Below are 24,462 nucleotides of genomic sequence, written 5' to 3'. Positions count from 1 at the left end.
ATAATTCCTTTCCTATTGTTACTATCTATTCAAATGGTCATCAGTCATTTGATTGCCCCTTTCATCCATCATGTCAGCTTCTGTCAGCTGTCAATGAGTCGTCAATGAGCTGCTAATGAGCTGCTGTCTGTTTGCTGCTCAGTCAATGTGACGTATCTGTCGCGGTGCAAGATTGTAGGTCAGAAAAGCATGCTGGAGAATGCAATCAGATGCAGTAGGACACCCTGGTATTTTTGGCACACTGCATTAGACAATGTATTGGGACATGTTTTTTAGCAAGCCAAATAGTATGGCAGTATTGGTATTGGTATTAGTAATTGGTATTGTAATGCATATAATCTTCCTCATGTCCTATAGTGACATATCCATCAAATATGGCAAAATGTTATTTTTTTTATAAAGTTGTTGACTGTAGCTTTAATTAGGAGAGTAGAATGTAATGTAGACACACACACACACACACACACACACACACACACATTTTCACCATGTTTGTCTCTTACCAGTGTGGTGTAAATGGCCTCTATCTTGTCCTCCTGAAGAGGTCTGAAGCCAGATACCTTACAGCCCAGGTTGGAGTTTACCAGCACCTGATATTCAGGAAAACAAATTGATGAGCACTGGTTACATTCAGAGAGGAAACAATCTCAGTATGAGAGCTCGCCACCCTGGTGGGCAGAGCTCTTATCGCACCAGGGACAATTGATTGTTTACAAGCACAAATGGCCACGTTCTTCATTTTCCGCAATGTGACCACTGCATTTACAGCCTGACAGACGGGCTGTTTCAGAAAAAAAACACCACACAGGGAACCCTGAATGTGATAAAACGATTTTGACAGTATTGTCTTGTCATTTTCAGCTTTGTGTATTACTCTAATAAAAACCTACAGGCAAGTGATTGTCGAAGATGTTTGCAGGCACGGACAAATTGTATTTTGTAAAACCCACCTGCGAAAACTCGCAATAGTCTGAGACATACATCACCCTACATCACCGCCTCCCACCTGCTCCCTTACCTTGTGTGCAGCCAGGCGTTTGTGGATGAAGCCCATTTCGGTGAGATACTTCATCCCTGATGCCACACCGGTCAGCATATCCATCAGCTGCATTACACTCAACTGGCCTTCATGTTTCTGAGGTTATGGGAGGTAAGAGGAAAGACAGGAGGTGGAAAAGGAAAGAGAAGAGAGGAGGGTAGAAAAAATAAGTTGAGTGGATATACATATATATATATGTGTGTGTATGTATGAAGTAATCCTAAAAAGGCAGAACATCTGTTACTACAGTACAATGTTTTGCTCACTGAGCAGAATCCCTTTATTTGGAGAATAAAAACAAACAGGCCATTAATTCATATCATTATAAACCACGCCGCGGTGGTTCATGGAGCAGAGGGGCACAATAACAGAAGCTTACAGCATCTTTAAGCAGGAACACTCCATTTGTGCTGTTAATTATGCTACGTTTCCCTTATTACTGTAATAAGCACAAGTATTGCTGCCCTAGGACTGCTCTATAATAATAGTGAATTTAGGATCATTAGAACAAAATGCCTTGTTTGTGAAACGGCTCCAAAACAGGCGATAATGATGAGGCTTGATTTAGTTATTATACAACCAGCAAACATTGTCCGCCTGCATGTTTAAGATGAATGCATAAACACACATCCAACTTACCCTGAGGAAGGAATCCAAGGCTCCGTTCGACATGCTCTCCACTATGATCATCATGGTGTTACCTGCAGAAAGACAACAAGCAAAACAGTGTCTGAATAAGTGAAATTACTGCACCAGTATAGCAACATTTTGGATTGCAAGCAGACGAAAGATGTGTCTTACCAACTGCAAACGCCACGATACTCCATTAGAGGCTAAACTTTTGTTCACTGCAGAGTTTTTATTGTTATTAGCAAGCAAATGTTAGGCTGCTTTCTGTTTGTTATATTGTTTGTAATTTCCAATAAATATGATATAAAATGCAGGAATGTAGGAGGACAGCAAGCAGGTGTCTCTCCCATCTTTATATCAGTTACGTGTTTAGTCTGATCTCAAGCACACAGCTCATATTTACCTGTTTGTTTACATGAAGTAACAAAGACGCATATTTAATACAGCCTACAACAAACAATAACTGTCACATTGTATTATGCAAAACTTCATTAAGACAATAAGTCTTCTCCATTAAAGGAGCTAAATGATGGAACTGAAAATGCAACCCAATTTTATTGTTTTTAACAGAAGTATGAAAGAGTAGCCAGAGTAGACACACCCGTATTTTGTAAAAATGTGTGGCTGTTTCTTGTAGATGGATTTGGGGGTGTATTTTATGTTTACTTGTGAATGCATCTTTGGGGATGTATTGGTGATACTTATTATATATATATTGGTGGATGTATTTAGTGTACGGATTTATTGATGCGTCTCTGTGTGCATGTGCTGGTGAATGCATTTTCTTTTCTTTTTAATATTCTATATCTTCTTTTTTGAGAAAAAAAACCTCTGGTGGAGAGGTGTCGCAAATTACCATTTTGCTACAAACACTGAACAGATGGCATCTGGTTCTTGTGTATAAATATCCATATCCAATACTACTGTGATGTCCTTATTAAATAAACTATAACTAACTAACTAGATTTAGTGTTGACAAAGAATTCTGATGAATTCTGCGCAATGCTTTATAATAAACGTACACTTATTCTATGTTGAGATATAATGTCATTATGTTCCACTTGGGAGCTGCTGCTAAGTCAAGTTTGTAAAATTCAGTATTGGGGTTGACAGATCATCGGCCTGGCCAGTTATTGGTGCTGATATTTGGCATTTTGCCAATAATCTTTATTGACATTTTATTTTAATGATCGTCGATAAAATGAATTAATTGAAAAGTGCAAAGAAAGTGTCAGCATGGGAGGAACGTTTACTTTGTAGATCCTCAGGGAGCTATTTTTATTTTTTCATTTTTTATTTGAATTTTCACTTGAAGTTGCTGGGAACTTATTGTATATGATGTTTAAAGTCTCAGTTTTGATTAAATATTTGCCAAAGGCATTTAAGCAAAGTTTTGTGTTGGAGTTTTATATTCCCAATTCTAAATACTGACAGAAAGTATCAGTTATTGGTCTCATTAACTACTAATAATTGGTATCGGCCCTAAAAAAACAATATCGGTCGACCCCTATTCGGTGTATCGGTTCGGCTGTAATTATCAAACCAGTTCGAAAATCTTTACACTGTCCCAACTCTAGAGAGAGGTAATAGAGACAGAGACACAGAGAGGGAGGGAGGGAAAGAATAAAGTGAGTCTAGTCCACTTGGCAGCACGGCGGGCATTGTGCAAAGCCATTCCTCACCCAGTGAACTGTGGTGAAGCCAGGAGAACCTGTGTGCTGTCCCAGCTGTCTCAGCAAGTTTAACGACCCTCAAACACTCACTCACACACACGCACACACACACACACGATCTGTGCATGACCATACACACAGACCAACACAGTCCAGGTGTGCATGTTTGTATACACTGCACACATGCATGCATGCTCACACACCTACACACAGTGCCCAGGCCCAGATGGCAGGGGTCCAGCCGTGCTATGAAGTGCACAGCGGAGGAAAATAAGACTGCAGCAGTTGTTGAAGAGAGGAACGAGCAGAAAAGGAGGAGTGGATTATGGGAGCTTGAGAGTGTAAGATAAACCTTCATTGATATGTAAACAGCTAAAAATCCATGATATGTCCAAAAAAAAAAATATCTCTGTGATGATACTGTGGAATATCAGCACTGACAGTTTTTGCAGGCACATTACAAAAATGACAACTTGGCATTGTAATATCCACAATTCATGCTTTGCCAGTATTACTGGGCTTTCAGGAAGCTATTTGGAAAGGTTAGCAACAACACGAGGGAACTGTGAGTCAGCACAGAGACGCTGCCATAATACGCCAGCCATCATGTAATTAATGCGAGCTGGAGAGTGAATCAGTGGTTTAAACTGTGTGTTGGTGGGTTGAGCAGGGCTGGCATGACAGATACATTTAGCTACAAACAAGGGCCTCGTTAAAAGGATTATATAATTTGTGTTATGTGATTACCTGCTAAAACATTGTATTTTAGAGGGTCTGTCGGAAATGCAGAGGAAGGGAGGGGGAGATGAAAAACTGACAGAGAGGGAGTGGGGCAATGAGTGATTTTTGCTCCCTCACACAAACACTAGTTCATACAGTCATACACACTTGTATGTCATGATCTGAATACATATTGAAAAGCAAATCCTTGACATTTTACTGTATTCTAGTATTTTAAACAGTGTGTGGCAAAACTATCTTTCATGGAATTGATGTAAGTTTAACTTGTGGAAGGGAAAAATGATGACATCCTTGTTGGAAAAGGTGCCCTGAAAAAGCAACAAAAGTGGACGTATTGGATTGATCAAGAGCTTGGTGGATCTGCTCAGCTATGGATGGGCACAGGAGGTGTTGCATGTGAAAATACCTCCTGGTAGGTAAGGGGCAAGAAAAGTTATGTTATGATTATCCTGGCCAAAATAATTGCTATGCATGATTCATTTAAAACTCTTAAAATGGCACTAAAACATACTGGAATCATTTTACTTTTACATTTTGTTTAGACATTAATATCTATGTTGCTTCACAGATATAATGCACCTCTTTTCTTTGAGTAGACATCCTTTTTAGTGAAGTTAAACAGTCAAAAAATCTGGCTTTTTCATCTACTGTATATGAAAAGGCACCATATCTTGCTATATGAAATATGCCAATGCTTGATTGCGATCTTTTGGGTTCTTTGAGGTTGATGCATATGCAGTCTGTTCTGCAGAGTCTCTTTTATTGTTAGTTGTCCAGTAGCTCCTTTGGGTGCTGTCTGTAATGCTGGAATTTTCTGCAAGAAGGTGGACTGAATGGTGGGTAATACATGAAAGGAGCATATAAAGGAATAAAAATAAAGGGGGAAGCTTTTCAAATTAACGGGACACGCCTATGTTTTCATGTGGTCTTAAATTATGGTGAAAGGAAGGGAAGAGCAGTGGGGAGGTGGGTGCTGTTTGCAGGTGGGTGTGGTGGAGGGATGAAGGAGAGCTGAGTGCGGATCTGGTGGGGGGTAAGTGATGTAAAGCAGGTGATTTGTACTCTAACAGTATGTGGGTGTGTGTTTACTGTTTGTGTGCACGGGTGTGTGATTTCATGCCAAATGAGGAGGCAAGCAAGCAGGTGTGTGTGTCAATGATAGTGAAAGAGAAAGTGAGCATATGGGATCGCCTTTGTGTGTGTGTGAGTGTGTGTGTGTATGTGTGTGTGTGAGGGAGCATGCACATAAGTTGTGTGTGAATGAGTGTGTGGGTGTTTGTGCACGTGATGGTGGGAGAGATTGGAGTGGATCTCAGTGCCCCGCTGGGTCTCTAGCACCAATTACTGTACCCTGCACATCTGCTGCCATCCTACTGAGCGCAGAGTGTGTTCGGGCACCATGCCCACACCCACACACACACACACACCCACACACCCACACACACACACACACACACACACACACACACACACACACACACACACACCACTGAGCATCACTGCGGCAGTAACAAAAACTTCACAAACTCTTTAAAGCTTCTCCCCTCACCTGCCATTCCCATTAACCTCTACCTCATCTTCTCTGTCTCTCATGTCTCTTTCCTCCGTCTTCTCCCTTCAGGTTTTTTTTCCCTCCCCCTCTCTTCCATCCTGTTTTCGCTCTAGGACCTCAATTGCTATCTGTCAGCGGAAAATGGGCCTTGATGTAGCTCAGCTGCTCCTAGCGTACGGCATCCGTCCTGCCATCATGCTCTCTACTCGTCATCTTTTTCTTCTTTTCCGTCCTCCCGTCCCGCCCTCTTCACTGCGAGCGCTGACCCCCTCTGTGTGTGTGATATTGAAGTGGTCAGAGTATCGCAGTGCTCTTCCCTGTCGTGTCTTCTCTCCTGTCTGCGCTCCTCTTCCAGTTTTCTTCCCAGCTCTCTCCACAGTTACAATAAGTGATGACCCCCTCCGCACGTGCGATATTGAAATGGTCAAATTCCAATTCCCTTGTTTACCCCTTTCTGCATCCCGACAGCTTTACCCATCCGCTCCTCCTTGGTAATGGAGGTGATGAACCCCCTCTATGATCCTGGAAGTGGTCAAACTGTCCTACTCCTCCTTTGATCCTTAGATACCCTGGATTTTTTCTCCTTATGTGCTTCTTTTCATCTTCACCAGCTTGTCTTCCTCCCAACTGCCGTTCACCTTCTCCTTGATCTCCCTCCCTATCCTCCTTACCTCGGGCAGATTATGAGACAATGGGCCCCTGGGCTAAAACATGCAAAAGGCCCCACTACCTCTCGTACAAAGAAGTAAGACACACAGAACCTGTGCTCTTTTTGTTGGTTTGTGTTGTGTCTCTTTGTGGTAATTTCATGTGTCCTTAAGGTCGTTTTATTTCTTCAAGGTCATTCACTGCCTTTTATGGATGCTTTATTTTTTTAATCATGTAAACCTGCACTGAGGCAGACTCAACCCACCTGCCTGAAATAAAAAACACTTTGGTTGTTTTAAATGTGCTATATAAATAAATGTGAGTTGACTTGACTCTTTGTAGCTGCTTTGCATGTCTTTATTATTGTTTTGTATTTCTTTAAAATTGAATTTGTGTCTCTTTGACAGGGGGATTGCAGGCAAAAAGTGGGACCGATTACCCAGGGCCCTAATAGAAGGGGAAGGCATCAAAAAAACCTGATTGAAAAGTTTGGTTTTGTTTGCAATTTTTAATTTCTAAATAATTAATGTCATAAATAAATTAAAATCAGCTGAATAAATCGGCTGAAAAAAATGATTTATGTATGAAAAGAGTGGAAGCTCTCTGAGGCCCCTTTCAATCCTTAAAAGCACAGAATGTTTAAGTCCAATCCTGCAAAAGGATTCATCTCCAAGCTCAGCGACGGCCACGTGAGTGATTGCTTAGGCTAGAAATTGGGGTTCCAAAAAATAAACAAAGGGGAGAAAAGCAAACTGACTTTGTGAAAGAAAAATTCAAAAGGTGGGTGATAGAGACATGGATCAAGAGAGGAAGGGTGGGGGGCCCACAGAGAATACTTAGGCAGAGGATCCAAAATTTGTTGCCATGCTCTTGCTTTGAGGTACATTTGTGCTTTTTTTGTCATTTTGGAATTTTTTGAATCTCTTTGTGATCTTTTTGAGTGTCTTCCAGTTCTATATTTGTCAGTTTGAGTGCTATTTTGCAGGAGGTGAAGTAAAAAGGGGTGGGGTCTGAAACTTTTGGCCCCTGGGCCCGTGTCCAAAATACATGTTCATATGCTACTTACCCGTGGTGATGACGCCCTCCAGCCGGATGATGTTGGCGTGGTCAAACTGCCCCAGGATGCCTGCCTCACTGAGAAAGGAGCGACGCTGTTTGTCAGAGCAGCCGGCTCGTAACGTCTTTATGGCCACCGGCAGCTCTCTCTTACTGGGGAGCTTCAGGCAGCCACGACACACCTCCCCAAAGTCGCCTGTAGGTGGAGACAGACAAACACAGGTCATGATCTCTATTGATTGATGGAAACCTAGAAAGAGCGGGGGAAGAACGGGGCTGGGTGTTGCAGGTCAGACTCATGATATGGAGTAATATCTGAGCAAAGTTTGAAAGAAAGTGAAAAGGAACAAATGGGAGTGAGACAGAGGGGGGGAAACAGGTAGGAGCAGAATCAGATGGAGAAATACAAACGTGGATGAAGAGAGATGACGCAAATGAACAGACACTACTAAGGGAGAGAGAGACATGAAATACAAAGGGATCAAAGCGAGATCAAAGATGGAGTAGGGTGCAGGTGAAACAGTGGAACATCAAGTGCAGACGAGGCAAACAGTGGGGCTCGATTTTGGCAGATCAGTAAGTTGCCAGACTGATTGAACTGGTTTCTCCAATTTGTCTCAAGGCAGGTTGAGTGAAAGAGCAAAAATAACTCCAGTTCCCTCAAGATTACTGCAGCTGTTGATCGTCCCCGCTCTGCTGTCTTTGACTTATCTTTCCATATTTCACAATAGAAATGGTAGCAATTATTTTTGCTTCTGTTACCATTCTGGACAATTTAAACTGAGTTGCATCATCTCTTCTGTGCCGTAGACTCCATGCTCATTATATTCTTTTATACCCAATGTGGCGTTCAGATCCTGCTGTAAATTTAAAGGGGCAATCCACTAGTTTTACACATGAAGATCATTTAACTTGCTGCTCACCCTGTAAAAACAGATGTGAAATGGCTTTTATGGCTCTGAATTGAGCTTTCTAAAGTCTGAAAAGACACCCCGATGATGGGCTTAAGACAACAGCCTGCATTATGAACTTGGGAAGTGAAGTCTGAAAGACACAGGCGTTACTAGACAGAGAGGGTCCAAAAAAAAAGATGCAATTGCATTCTGGGAAATGTAGAGTACAGTGTAATAGGAGCTTGAACCATACTTAATACTAAGACCCCTCTACAACGTGTATTAAAATGCATTTTGAGTGTTTGGATTGAAGTTGGATGGTGCTTGACCCCATGAAAGAACAATTTAAATCCACCATAAATGCACTGAGGACAGGTTGTGATCAAATCTGCCAAACCACCTCCGGAGATGATCATGGATGCACTGACACCACAATAAAAATAAGTGTAAATGCAACTGTGCTTTCAATCCAAATACAATAAGTACATAAGCAGATAGACATCACTGTACTGTGGCAGTGGCTCTCCCTCACCTGACGCTGAAGCTGTGATTTATTTTTAACTGTCTTTACAACACACATAGGCTTGTTTCAACCTCACTGTTGCCTAAATTTTCTAATCTAAATTTTTTTTCTGATCTAAATTTTCCTGCCTGGCTCTGACTAGGGCTGGGCGATATGGAGAATATCAAATATCACAATTTTTTTTAACTAAATACCTTGATAATGATGTTGTATTGTTGCTACAATACTGTACAATTGACTATTGGTGCTTTTACAAAATAATTACAAAAATAAATAATAATGTAAAAATAAAATAACTAAGTGGGTAAAAACAAATATAAAAACAGCTATAATAGCCTGATAAGTTCAAAAATGACATCAATTTACTGTAATTTAAAACCTGGAAAACACAACTCTTACAATATTACATTATCCAAAATCTAAGACAATATCTAGTATATATCACATATCAATATAATATCAATATATTGCCCAGACTTAGCTATGACATCTAACAAAGAAAATTTTTGAACACTTTTTATTTTTAAGCCAACATTGGCTCTGGAGATTCAGACAACAGCATAATTTCCACCCTAAATGTTTTTTTTTAAAACATTGTTATCATAATAGTGGTTGACAGGTGGGGCGCGGGGCACATTTGGACCGAAAGGGCTGAAAGGGTATACTTTGCATGGCAGAGTCATGACGAGACCAAGCGTCTCCTTTAAATTTGGTCCAAGGAAAGCATACAAGCAAAACTTATTAAAATTATGCTGCAACAGAACCATTAATGTGGCTTCAACCATTCAGGAGCTCGAGCTGAACAGAGGGTTTGGATCTAAATCAGATCTCAGTGTGTACACTTTTAACGTCAGATGTAAATGCAACCAGATTAAATCATATCTAGACACAATTTTGATCGAAGACACATTTCAATGCAAGGTGTAAAACTCAGGATATCTCAGCCTTTGCCGCTTTGAATACTAAATTGTCAAAGTCACCCTTAAAAAAGAGCAGCAGACCTGCTCCGTCATGTACCTGTGTGCACAATTCTCTCTATCTTGATGCTCGAGTTGTCCAGCTCCTTGGCAAAGGCATGCACGGCCTGCAGCAGGTCCTCACAGGTCTCTGGGTCAATGTAGGTCCTCCGTGTTGGGATCTTAACTGAACACACAAACATACAATATAAGACCTCACAAAAATGCATTTAGAAGTCTACAGCAGAGGCAAGACTTTCGGTACTCCATTAAATCAACAGAACAGCAACACATAATTTATGGTGCACATGCTTGTCTGCACAAAGAAACACATTAAAAGATAAAAGTCTGCAGTCCCAGCAGCAAAATGTCTACATGTGGCACAAAATAGATAAAAGGAGCCACTCTCAGATAAAGATACCATTAAATTGTGTATAAGCAAATAAATACAGATAGCTAGCCAACTGTATTGTTAGCATAAAGAGATGTCTGCTGCCCTGGCGGTGCCTCTCTCTCTCTCAGCACAAAGCAAAACATTTCTCATGCCTGTATCACTTTGTGCTCTATTGAGACTACAGTCAGTGCAGAAATTGGTATTTCAGCCTCTTCCACCAAAGAATTTCTCTCTGTATGATTGTTGAACATTAGACCAAAATGTGTCTCGGAAGAAGCCCTTGCTCTTTGATCCAGAGGCTGAAATCAATACCTCAGTTTTACCATTGATGTCTGAGATAGCTGGAACATTTTCTGCTATCAAACCCACTATAACTGCAGGTCTACTTTAAATATCTCAGTTCAACGTATTTAGCAATTTTTTTGTGGTTCCAATTACCAAATACAACCAAAATTAAAAATCTTTTGCCGGTAGGTGATTTTTTCGAAACCATTTTTGCGTGATTTTATGTCTTCATTTAAAAGATGCTTCCATTTATTTATTCATAACTCGTCTAATTCTCCGCCTTTGTTTGTTTTGACCTTGCGAACTCCAAAGACAGAGAAAAAAAATGAGATCAAAGGCTCTGAGCGCTCAAATCTGACTTTGGGTTTCTTCCATACAGCTTTAGTGAGATCACAGCGCTGTTCCACGAGGCTTTTTGTCTTTTCTGGTTGCTTCAAAATGTTATCTCACCAACACACACACACACACACACACACACACACATGCAAAATAACAGACACAATATAATCTTCAGGCAGAAATTGGGACAGGACATAATAGACACTGAAATGCTGAGGCAGAGAAACCTTAAAGTGGCAGGGTACTTAAAATTGTCTGGCTGCTTTGTTGTTAGTTTAAGAGTTTGGGGTAATGGTTCTTCCCAAAAAATGACAGCTCAGGTAAGGTTCAAAAATAACTTTCTATGGCCTCTATCTATAATGTAACATTTGATAAATAGCCTAATAAATCTAAAAGTGATGTATTGAGGGCTAAATAACTTGTTAACATACAACAACAAGGTTTAAACAGATAGTTTGGAGTATTTCAAAATGGGGATGTATGAGGTACTTATACATAGTCAGTGAATTAACTACAGTAAAAAGCAATTGGTGCACCACCAATTTGGAGAAACAGTAAGTAACGCTATGAAAGATAAGCAATGTACTGCTGTGGATGGGGGCCAACATATTAGAGCGACCTAAAAAAATATCCATATCAGTTTCGAGTGTACATTATGTTTAAAATATAGCATAAAATTAAACTGCTACTGAATCTTTTAGGTGCCACTTTTTTAGGTGGCTAAAATACGTTTTGCTGCCCCTGTGCATAGCAGAATATTGTTTAGCTTTCTTGGTGGTACTCTTGCCCGCTTCTCAAAACTGAGGGTGTGCTGACCGCCATTTACTGTATGTGATACACCAGCTATGGGTAAGTAACTCATACAGGCCAACCTTTTAATATCAGTTCAAATAATTATAAATTATAAATTCTAATACTAAATTCAAATTGATGAATTAGTTCATGTTGACCTATCCACTCGTTAAATAAAAGGTTATTATTAACTCAATAATGAGACACAACAATTGGAAATTTCAGCTGACATTTAAAACTGTGAGTGATATTGACCCCGACTGTACACAACAAAACAAAAGCACTACTCGCTTTTCAATGAGCCTCTTGTTTTCTTTATCAACTGCCAATTGTATTTACAGAACACTAACAAGTGGCAAATAAACTAGCCAGTGGAGCCAATAACCATTAACCAATGGGCTGTAGTTCTCATTTAGTTGACCTTTGAACCAAGTTGCTACACGTTAAGGCTAATCTTCCAGGAAAAGACCTGGAGATTTTCCCAAAAGCCGGAGCCGAGGCTCCGAGATGTGATTACAGCTCTAGATCGACTCGAGGGACCCTATACTGGCTGCCTCATAAGGGCTTATTGATCCAACACAAACACACTCACAGATATGTTTGTGTGCGCGCACACACACACACACACACACACACACACACAAACACACACACACACACACACACACACACACACATTGACAAATAAAGCCAAAAGTCCAATTATGAAGCAAATGAAACCTTTTCTATTCAAGGCCAGGACTGAGTGGAGGATCGAAGACTCTTTTCTGACAAATAGGGTTTTCAAACACACAGCTGTAGCTAACAACCAGCTGTGCAGTACACACACATAAGAGGGGTGCTCACATGCCTCATGAAATGAACTATTTCATGAGGAAAATGACTGCAAACGCTCAGATGCACGTATGACACACAGGTGCACGCTTCATTGGCTCTGTGGCTGATTAATTTCAGGGTTAACTGTGTCACTGCCATGAGCGATTGAGGGGAAACTGAAGCATGTTCACACTCGGCTGCATAATCTTCAGTGGACCAGACACGGAGCACGCCTAGCCCCAAATATTTTCATTCTAACAAAAGACCACAAACTATGGATGCACTGATTGTGACATTCTAGGCTGATACTGATATTTTTGGTCATTGACAGATACTGATGCTTTTATGTTTACTTTGTTTTCATTGCTATTATAAATAAATCTACACTTAAAATTACTGGACTGTTTTGAAGTCATTAAGCCCTTTATTACACCACCTTTGAATGAGCACAAATTCAATCATACACATTTTTGACTCAACTTTTAATAAACCTCTTACACGAAAGCCTTTTATCAATATACATTTAATATATCACAATTTCTTCTCTAATATCTGTTTAATATTGCCTGCAAACAACTGTGTTTACTTAAGGTCCCCCTCAAAAAACAGATTTTACGAGATTAAATATGAGCATAACATGATTAAATTACAATTTACCTTCAACTAACGGTCATTTTTAGTTAACACAGCTTGAACACATCATAATGTAACTCAATGTAACAGCTGTTAGCTGTTAGTTCCTGCCACCTGCTGCTAACAGCTAACACTGACCAACTCTCGTCCTGCCGATTTAAAAATGGATTCATTGTTCACAATGTATCACTGTCAGGAAATCAAATTTGCAAATCCTCACATAGCAAAGAAATGGCCCGCCTTACTCTGCCTCTGATTGGCTTACCCTGACATTCTTACTCTAACCCGAACCAATCCCACTCCACTTGCCCTTACCAATTCAACCAATAAAGGCAACAAGTACTAGTCATTCATAGAGAGAATAGGGCGTCACTAGTGAGTTTCTTGGGTCCATTCATCCAAAAAGCATCCGGGGGAAGATCTCTGTTAGTCCAAAACACGATGGGACGCTCGCTGCTACTCACCATCTTGTTACACAAGAGAGAGATCACAGAGCCCATTTTCCAAACACTTGTTGTATTCCTCTTGTACCTGCTCATTAATTTAAGTTTATGGCCATTAGTCTTGAGCCATGCTTTTTAGCCTGCACAAAACAGACAACAGAAAAACATCTGCCATCAGTGTTCGTAAATCATTATCATATAATTATATTGTTCTGTATCCTCACTCTAAAATACAACATTTTTACAGGTGTTTTAGACTCAGCAGAGTGAACGGTTAAGTTTCACTTTCAATGAGCCTCATGTTCTGCTGTGCCGTCTCCGCTCCAAGTGCGCTATAAATAACCCAATGGTATATTCCCATAATGCTCCTAATTTACAGTCCAGATCCAAAAATCTATCTGTGGCGGCAGATGATTTAGTTGTGGAAGCCCACCACAAGTAAATGAAAATGTGGGAAAACCATGCCACTGCTTTCAATGAATGTCATCTTATTTGCAGATAGGCCAACGGCGGTCAAATAAGGTGAATATCAGCCGATACCAATATTCAACTGATAAACCGGTGCATTCCTTCCTCAAACTTTCGTGTGCTTTACTATCTTTCTGCATTCCCCATCTCCCCAGCCACCTTCTCTCTCTGTCGCTCTCTTACACGAAATCAAACTCTGGATAATATCTAAAACTGGAAATGGAGTTTGCATCCCCCCATTGGATATTTCTAGGTCACACACTCCGACATAAAACTAATGTTCTGCAGAGTGTCACTTCTGATGAGTCTTTTTCCATCTCTGCCAACTCACCTCTTCATACTCCAACTCTCTCCCCTCTTGCAGCACCCTTCACTCCGTTCTTCCTCCTCCACTTTATTACCCGCACACTCATTTATTCACTCATTCTCTCTTCCCCTGTCTGTCTGTGTTAATATATGGTCGAGGAATGCGTTTTTAAGAGTCGAGCAGGCGAACAGATGAGGGGGGGGTTTAAACCAGGCTTACATGACACTCTCACACACTCCACGGCAGACCTGCAGCGCTGTGAGAGCATGTAGTCCTGAGTCCACAGTCACGGAACAGGAAGTGGACTCAGAGTGTGTGTTGGATAAAGAGAACAAAAACGTGTCTTTGTGCCTATTTATGAGTGTCCGTGTTCTACAAAAAAAAAGATGTGTGTTTGAAGAGCTGGCCAAAAATGTGCGTGTTTGTGTGTGTGTGTGTGTGTGTGTGTGTGTGTGTGTGTGTTGCGTGCTTGTCAGCTGTTGGCATGTCTTTGTTTGGGCAGATTTAATTCCCAGCCGCATGGCTTCGGCTCATTATTCATCAGGCATAGTGCTCCAAACCTCTCCAGAGGGCTCAGCATGCTGGGAGATTAAACAACGCAAATGAGCACGCACGCTCGGGTACCCACATACACGAAACTGTGTACACACACGCACACACACGAAAGGAAACTGGAAATTCACCCCTATATCCACCACATTAGCAAAGCACTGGCATGCACACTTCCACACAAACAGGGAGAGATATGTCAAACTACTTCCATTCTGTCACTGTCAAACAAAAAAAAGCCCACGGAGAGCTTTGTGTGCTGAGTTTGAAAAAAGCAGCATTTACGACCTTGTACAACATATACAACAACAATATTTAACGTCTGTTTTGGAGGCGCAATCTCAGCTGCTGCCTGCCTTGTTCTGGAGCTTTTTCCGTCGTTCTCCTTCTCCCCTCCCCCTGTGCCTGCAGCTCTTTATCTCCCCCCTCCTCCTAATCTCAATCTTTCCCCATCAAACTCAGCCACACACACCACCTAATGGAGTGTGTCTGTGTGCTCAGAGTTGGCTAAACATGCACCCAGAATTAAGAATTAATGCCGTGGCAATTCTTAATGCCTCAAAAGTCATGTGAATTGCACGCGCATGCACTGCAGCACATGGAAGACAAAGCATTTATTGACAGATATTTCTGTTCTTACAGTCTTAACATAAATACCCACAGTTAATGTCCAGGTCAAGAAAATATAGACATATCTAATGATTTTTGTAAGAGCACAGAAAATAAGTGCTATTAACCACCCAGCCAAATTTGAATTATCAAAAGAATTGCCTGGTATATAAAATTAGGTTTCAAAATTGTTTAAAAATTAGCTGTATTCTCTGCTCTGAGATGCTGGGAGAGGGTCTGATCGAGCAGCTAACTCAGTAGCAAGAAGCACACACGGCTCCTAAGCTTGGATGTATAATGAGAACTGGGTATAGTTTAAGAAGCAGGCTCCCATTTATTCATTTAAAAGTTGCTTAATGGCCTGAAGCCAAAAAAAGCTCTATTTCCATGGTATGAAATTATAGGGATCTTCTACATTGGGGGGGCCATAGAGTAAGTGCACTATAGACTGACAAAGTCTGAGTGCAGTTTCTGGGGGCTTGCACCTGACCCTAAGAACAAGCCACAACCAACGCAGTAGCACACAGTCTATGGTAGCATAGCACACATGTCCTGAGCCAAAAAAATGAATGCAACTCTGCAGCAAAAGACTTATACTGGCAGCTAACAGCGGCTTACACTGGAAAAAAGCACACACACCCACAGCAGTAAGCAGTAACTGTTGGCGGGCTGGGTCGCCAATTCGGGCTAAAAGACTAAAAGGTGCGTCAATTATAACTATTTTGCTTGTGTTTATATGATTGTAGCATTTGACAAGGATGTTTATTCATGTATTTTTTAAGAGCTAAGAGAGCTTGTGGGATGGAGCATATCTGCCACTCAAACACTCAATGAATGAGACCACAGTGGTGCTACGCGCTAATCAGTACTACCGTAGTTTTTATATAGTGGGGCAGGGGTTATGTTTAAAATGGCTCCAGTGCATAAATATGATTTCAGGCCCATCCAAAAAAAGCCTGAACGCAAATGTGCTAAGGACTGGTTTTAAAGGTCTAACTTCATAATTCTGTACCACACAGATACCAGTACCACAGCACCTCAGTACCACACAAATGTTTTCTAACACGTATAATGTGTTTAGAAAGAACTCACTGATTTTGCTTTGCCTAGACTCTAACACAAACACCACAATGATTTCACTGAGTGATCGCTGTTGTCACTTACACTGAAAGTAAAGTTCCTCATCTCCCTCCTGTGAAGCTTTGCTGTAGCCGCATTGTCTGCAAAGAGAAACAAAGAAAGGCATCAGACAGTTGTTTAATCCCACAGACACAAACAAATACAAGCATCAGACGCTGTTTATCTCCCAATGTAATAGATTACATGGAATGTGCAAAAACTGTGAGATGAGAGAAAGCAAAGACGCGAATATCGATGGTGGAGATGGCGAGGATACGGAGAGGCATTCAGAGAGACCCCTGATGTGACGGCACTGATGAGCAACAGAAAGATCTGATGCTGAATAAGTGGAAATCCTGCCTGATTTAACCGAGCCAGTCACAGATACACACAGACAGGTCGGGAATGGATACGCTATTGTTGTTTCACCCTGATGGAGTTTTTATGAAAAAGATGAACACACACAAACACAAATACACTCATGGGGCAACCGTACTTTTCTAGACGTGTGTTCGCACACTGTTATCTCTCATCCCTTGCCACCATATGGGGTCTAAAGAGGAAAGAGCTCTCTATGATCTGACTGCTGACGGCTTTACGGCTTAGAGGGAAAACTTGGCTCTTAACGCTCACAAACACGCACACAATCCACAAAAACACACACATACTGTAAGTGAGAGATTAACAAGTGATGAACAGACATTCTGGATGGCCAGCGCCGTGCTTACTTGGATTAGAGCGAGGGATGAAAAACAAGACAAGAGGGATACAGCCAAGGAACTGAAGAAAGTTTTAATGGTAAAATCGACAGCACGTCAGAGGCTCTTCTCATAAACAGGGTGCTGATGAAATATATTCTCAATACAACTCAGATATATATGAAAATATTGTTCCTCCAGCTAAAACTCTGCAGCATTTTAGTTTATATGCTGTTGAATTTATGACGTTTTTACACATGCTTGTCTCTGTAAGCATCTTATCAACAAGGGAACGTGGGATATTTTTATTATGGCTGGTTACCAAGCTTCAGAGACAGTCTGGCAGGGCTGGGTAATAACGCTTTGACTGATAAAGTGACTGATATTTTTTTAGGGATTAAGTAATTTTATGTTCCTTTTTTAAAACAGTTTTCTTGCCTCAAGTATATTTTGAGCCAGAAATTTATTTTTTACTTTGCTACATTTGCCATTTGTTCCGTCATTGTGTGCAAGGAGCATTTCTACTGCAGATGCCAAGTTGCAGCTGCCTGGAAGAAAAAGAAGCAGCAACAGTCTTTTGACAGCGATGCCATGATGACGGAGCGACACCCATTACAAGAGACAGCAACAATCCTTGACCACTTCTGGCGACACTTTCAATATCAAAATCTTCACTAGTATTTCAGCCTAGGTGTTGTATGCCTTAACAAACTAGTCAAGTTACAGTTTACATCCATGTCTGTCCAGAGTCATATGCAGCCACGACAGTTGACAATGCTTCAAATGTGGATGCTGCTGCAAAGAAGCTACAGATTCTGACACATGGATTCTTCACACACGTCTTCAAAGCATCTATACAACGATCTATACAATCAGCACAACATAAAGGTAGACACCGAAGATTAATGTCACTCATTCAGTATCTTACCAAATGAGAATGGGATAGAGGGAATACCTTTAGCCACGGAGATGGCCGGCACAGATGCATAAAAAGACAGTTATACATAATGTCGTGCTCGCTGAGCCTCCCAAAAAACTCTGATATCTCCATAAATATCCTCTTTTTACTTCTGCAAGCACATTGTAAGTAAGTTGCACATACTGAGGTGAAAATGAAGCTGGCTAATATTAGCGATGTTTATTTTTCATGTTGTAATGTGTGAGCTTTGATGTTATGATCAGGAAAAAAGGGGTAGAGAGGACGGGATGGACAGAGAAAAAAAGATTTCTAATGTCTTAATTGTATAGACTATCCTCATTTGTTTAAATATGCGATCTGCCTATCAAAACAAGTTCTGTTTTGTTCATTATTTTGCACTGGCATACACAAGCTAAAAAATATTAAAATGGAACATAGTTAGAGTAATCCATTAACCAGGTACTTTTTTCACCTTTACTTGAGTCATTTTTTCACAGGATTAATTGTCCTTTTACTTGAGAACAGATTTGTTATCCACTACCACAATCTGGCAATTGAGCTTTGATTGATGACATTGAAATGCTCAGTCTATAGCCGGCAAAGTCAACGAGTGAGGTCGCCCATGCATGCGTCTAAAGACCTGGGTGTGTGTGTGTGTGCATGCATTTGTGTGTCTGAAATAGTGATATATAATATCTGCTCAGGGAGCCGTGCGTTAATGTGAATGTCAGAACATATCAGCACTTCACACAGAATCGCTGCAGAGCTGAGAGGGAGTTCACAGAGAGCCTGACGGACCCTCATTGTGTTTTAAGCATCTGTGTGCCTTTTTCTTAATGCGTGTGTGTGTATATATGCACAGGGTTATGCACATGTACGTGCAAATACTTGCGTGCGTATACAGGATTGTGGGGGTTTTTTTGCATGTGAGTGTTTGCATGGGGAGATGTGATAGAGGGCGAGGCTGACACATCCCTCAGCCTGTGCAGCAGCAGGGTCTGAGACAAGGTCAGGACCCTGTCTGTCAAAACACACCAGCAGACACATGCAGCACAGATCCTGAGGGCAGGAGATACCAGACAGGGGAGAGGAGACAAGAATGAATAGATAAGGGAGCACAGCGGAAAAGGGAGCGATGGGGGGTGGGGGGATGAGGATGGAGGGCATGACGGTACCAGGGGAAACAAGATGCAAGAGACCTACAGGGGGACAGAAGAGGTAAGGGAGCAAATGGTTAACATGACAAGAGGATGAGGGCAAAGCAGGGGAGAAATCAGTGAGACAAAATGCGAGGAAGTCGAGAGACGGAGAAGCAGAGGAAGTGACAAGAAAATATGAGGTTACGGATAAGAGGATAATTGGGCAGAAGGGTATGCAAGGAAGGAGAAATAGTTGAAGAGGCACATAGAATAGCCCATTGAGTATACGGTTAGGGGCAGAGGAAGAAGCAAACAGAGAAAGAAGGCATGGTAGAGATTAACCCTTTGAAACCTGGGAAAATTTTGTTTCTTTAAAAACACTGGAAGAAGGCAATGATGAAATTAAAAAGAAAGGACACAGAAATTGGCAAGAAATTGGTAAAAAGTACAAGAAAATTAACTGAAAATTAGCAAATAATTTAAAAATGAAAAAGTATATCAAAAAACAACAAGGAAATGACCTGGAAAAATGCTTAGAAATTATAGCAAAAAAAAAAAAAAAATCAAAATCTACAGATGTCATGCAATTTGCTGGGCATTTCTTGGTCAAGTTGCTCAGTGCCTTTTTCATATTTTTGAAAGAAGTCAAATTAATTTGTTCAGGGTTCAAAGGTTTAAAAACTTGTGAAATCTGTCTGAATGCACCACAAGAAAATGCATGTCCATCTAGGTTTCAACGTGTTAAAGGCAGGGAAGGGAGGCAGGGGTGGAAAACTGCAGTTAGGATGAGTTAACAGAATGAAGCAAAGCAGCAAGCAGGAGTACAGAAATGAAAGATTTAAGTGGACAAGTTAAGCAACATACAGGAGGTGAGGAGACAAGGAGGAATCTGAGCCTTGGAGGAAGGAAATAAGGAAGAAAAAAAATAATTGGCAGGGCTGCATGAAGGCAAAGTCGCATGACTAGATTCCATTTCCATTACTTTTGAAATGTCACAGATGTGACAAAAATGAAATAGCAGATGCAAAGTAGTTCTTTTTTGGAGGGTGGCTTCTTTTTGGGGTATGAATTCAATAGCAACAGTCTCCATCATATTTTCAAGTTCATTTCATATTGTGGTCGAGCGCAGTCTGAGAATATATGGAATTGGGCCAAACAACCTCGACAAAAAAAGGGAAGAAAAAGGGAGAAATGGTTTTGGCTTATTATCATTCTCTTGGTATGTGGAGAGCTAAAAGAGACGCAGAGGTAAAGTAGAGATGGCAGGACGACTGGGAGGAAATGAAAAGAGGAGAAAAGGGTGCAGGGGAAAAGAGGAGGGGAGAGGAGGAATGCAGACATGCCAGTGTACCTGGGCATCAGCTGTGTGAAGGGAGGAAGAGGAGAGAGGAGAGGAGGAGGAGGAGGAAGAGTGGAGAAGGAGGTCGAGAGCAGCACCACGCTAGCAGGAGTTACATTGGAGGAGCTCGAGCAGACGCTGCTGGGAAAAAGACAAGGGAGGGGGGGGGGGGGGGTGCCAATGTCAATGCTGGCTCTTCTCATGACTTTTAAAGACGTCAGTCAACACAACTTTGGATTAATAAAAAGATTTCTTTCTCCGAAATCTAATAACTCTAACCATTGGAATACTGAGAATGTGGCCAAGAAAACAGCAAAAATGATCAAATATTCATAGATCACAAACACTTTGAAAACATATATTCTCTATTTTGAAAATATATCATGCAGTTCTTTCATGCTTTACAAAAATTGGTTCTAATTTTATGCTTTTGACTTGAATTCTGGACCAATTTTTAAATTTCACGCTTCTAAAGAACCAGATGGCAGAAAGAAATGTGTGGATGCCAAAACACTGAAGATTCTGGCCAAATTCTGTCACTGTCGACTCGGCCTCATCAAATGTTAATGTTGGCAAGAACTGCCATCTTAGTTTTAGTCTTTGTCCTTCAGAGATTTTTGAAAAAGCATTTCAGTCTGTATTCATCGCCATAATTGATGTAATGGGTAGATTTGCACAAATAATTGAGTAATATATTTTCTCTCCAACTTTGGCTGTACATAATGTCATAATAATGACAGTAATATCTTCTTTCAATGTAAAGCACTCTGAGTTTATGTAATGAATTGTGCTATATCAATAAATTTGCCACTGTCATAAAAGTTAAAGGATAAAAATACCTATATTTCTAAGCGCCATTGCCTAAACCCATTTCCTCCAATTGTCATTATAAATCTTAAAAACATAAATTTATCATAAATATATATTTTTTTTAGATCTTTTTTTAATATTTCAAAAAACTTTATCTACCTACAATTTTAAAGATATTTTCGATAACTGGGGAAAATGTATTTCTTTAGCTGCAATACTTGCCAACAACCTATCGTTGGTACAAGTCTTGGAATTGGGGAAAGTCTTTCAGAAACGGCAGTAGAGATGGGCTGTAATGTATCTTTCCCCCGGTGCCTATTTTTGAACTGGAAGCATACAGTATTTTTTCCAAATGGCATTATTGTAATAGTAGTGGTGGTTGTCAAAAAAGGAGTTGTCATTATGATTTGGGCTGACAGAATTAGCACAAACCTTATCTGCGTAGACACTATGCATCTCAATGGCAAATTCAAATTTCTGCTCATTTTCAAGTACAAGCACGAGCCCGCTTGCTCATGTTTTCAGGAAAGAACATTAAAGTAGAAAAAGGAACAGATACCATGTAAATGAAGCCTATTCACTGCCTCTCCGTATCCGAATCCTCCTCTAAAATAAAGTGCAGTTATGGAAATATTATGTATAATAGGTGAGAAAGCAGGAATAGGATCTTAGCTGACAGGTGAAAGTGAGGCAGAGAGGAATAAGGCCAGGTATGTAGGGCAAAATACATGGAAAATTTTAAATTTTGGAATTTCACAAAGCCACTTTAACTTTTATCTATCATCCATTTCATCCATTAGTATGATTCTAGTTTATAAAACTCACTTTGACACCTTTGTTTTCCTCCACTGCCAGGAGCTGTTTCTTGAAAATCTACACTAGACTGATTCCTGCTGGTTACATCAGCATCCCCAAAAAAGTAAAGACACTACCGTTTTAGATTCAGCTCCAGACCTAAAGATAAAAGTAATGATTGATTCATTTCGGACTTTAAGAGGGTTCCTACAGCTTATTGCATGTTAGATTTAAGGCGTTTTTGATGTCACTTGAAATTAAATTTAGGACCAATTTTACAATGACAAAAACTTAAGAAAATAATTCAAAAAATTATGTAGGGTTAGAGGAAAATGTGTATAAAGTTATATTGTAACATAAACCCTGACTTTTTGGGGGAAATGCATGGAATTTGTAAGGGAAATTTTCCATAGATAAGAGACAATTTTTGTTGGATTCGCACTTCCTTATCTCATTAAGGATGAAGTGACAGCTAGTGAACAGACAGTGGATCAACTGCTTTAAGCATCTAGAAACAAAATATGAGAGGTGTTAATTCTGCTGTTCTACTGATATGCTGGCGTTAATGCAAAAGGCATTCAGGTAATGTTACTAATTATTTGTTTTTACTTTGCAACATCAGATTTTTTTCCCCAAATTTGGGGCTTTTGGCCTTCATTGACAAGATGCTTCAGTGTGAGAGGGAGAGAGAGAGGGGATGACATGCAGCAAAGGGCCAAGGGTTGAATCAAACCTGCGGCCACTGCAACAAGACCATAGCCTTTGTACATGGGGCATCCACTCTACTAGGTATGCTAGCGGCGCCCCATCAGGAAAAATAATATAAAATCATGCTTCACATGTCTTAGCATTTTAAAACTTTTGCAAGATTGTTTTAAGACAGTTTAATACCAATTAATAATTTTTAGAAGAATGAATTCAATGCCTTTTAAGACTTTTCCAGGATCTGCAGGAACTGTGTTTAAGAAATGGCATCACATTACCAAAACAGATACAGAGCCCTTTGGAAAGACAGCTCACACATTAAAAATGGAAGATGTCTGTGTCTGTTGGTGGGGGGGCTTTCTGAAACAGAAACGCACTGATCTGTGCGAGACATACGGGAAACTACACCACGGTGCTTGAGACCTTTTCTCCCGGCCTGCCCCCCCCCCTCATTTCTCCCCCCCCCGGATCCCGCTTTTTGCCACTGTGTCGCCAAGAGTCAATGGCCCTATGAAATGACCCTCTGGTTCACTTTCCGCCTTCTCCTTTCTTTGTGATCTCCTCTCCATCTCCTGCTGCTGATAACTTCTTACACACTCATAAGACATAGACATACACACACACTCAATCATGAGAGACACACGTGCACGCTGGTGTGGCCAGTGGAGGGTAAACAATCCCCACAATGACCAGTCGAGCCTGGGCTTCCTGGAGAATGTCTGAGCAATGCGCTGGAACTCTGGCTCTATCAAAGTCTGTCAGGCACCAATGGTCTCTTTGAGTGTTTGTGTTTGTGTGTGTGTGTGTGTGTGTGTGTTTAAGTCAAGAGATAAAGTGTCAAGATAAGGTATGAAATAGAAGAAAATACAAAGTACTCATTCTGTGTTGTCCCTTCATAAGTTTTTACTTCTGTTGAGAGTTCAAAAACATTTAACAACTATTGCCAGACTGTTTCTGCTGCCAAAGTAAAAAGTGGGAAAATACTTTAATGACTGATGATCACAGGAGCCAATTAACAGTGTGTAGATAATTATTCTTATAAAAGACAAAAGTTTTTCTTTTCCATTATCATCACACAGGTGTCTTGTGTTATTCTGAGCTGCAGTGATTGAATCAGAGTGTAAAATCAGCCACACTGTCAGTTATCACTCCAGGGATATAACAAACTTTGCACAATTAAAATGCAGCTTAAATCATCATTATGTGTTTAGTGTCATTACTGTCTCTCTGTTTGTTAGAAGCTCTGTTTTATTACCTGAGTGGAAATAGAAAGCCTGGAACAATGAAATTATTCTACTGACCTATAAAAATATATACCTGTCTATGATGGTAATTTTTTGAAACACTGACTGGCAAAAATACTCGAAAATAACAATGGTACATTCAATCTATCACATACCTTTACACAGAAAAAAAGGCAGGGAAGCTGCTGGTATATTTTATACTCAAAGAGGCAGAGCAAACCGCTGCTGACACATACCTTACATCAAAAGTGAGCTTTCCTGATTAAGTGGTCTTCTATAAATGCAAACCTATGCCTTTCATGCACGTGACCGCCTGTGTTCGTGCCTTCATGATTGTGCAATGGGACT

The 24,462-nt window shown here is 40.5% G+C and overlaps 1 protein-coding gene across 1 annotated transcript in view; it reads right to left on the bottom strand.

Moving 5' to 3' along the window:
- LOC121957491 (ephrin type-A receptor 7) overlaps positions 1-24,462 on the bottom strand; it is a 192,229-nt gene that overhangs the window by 8,431 nt on the left and 159,336 nt on the right. Inside the window, exons 9-14 of the mRNA XM_042506084.1 lie at positions 16,511-16,566; positions 9,773-9,898; positions 7,350-7,535; positions 1,679-1,740; positions 1,019-1,135; positions 504-590 (exon numbers count right to left, since the gene is read on the bottom strand). Of these exons, the coding sequence (XP_042362018.1) occupies positions 504-590; positions 1,019-1,135; positions 1,679-1,740; positions 7,350-7,535; positions 9,773-9,898; positions 16,511-16,566 (634 nt within the window). The remainder of the gene's footprint in view (positions 1-503; positions 591-1,018; positions 1,136-1,678; positions 1,741-7,349; positions 7,536-9,772; positions 9,899-16,510; positions 16,567-24,462) is intronic.

The sequence above is a fragment of the Plectropomus leopardus genome, chromosome 18, assembly GCF_008729295.1.
Source record: "Plectropomus leopardus isolate mb chromosome 18, YSFRI_Pleo_2.0, whole genome shotgun sequence".
NCBI lineage: Eukaryota > Metazoa > Chordata > Actinopteri > Perciformes > Serranidae > Plectropomus > Plectropomus leopardus.
Note: the sequence above shows the minus strand (reverse complement) of the source record. Positions and strands in the feature narration are given on the sequence as shown.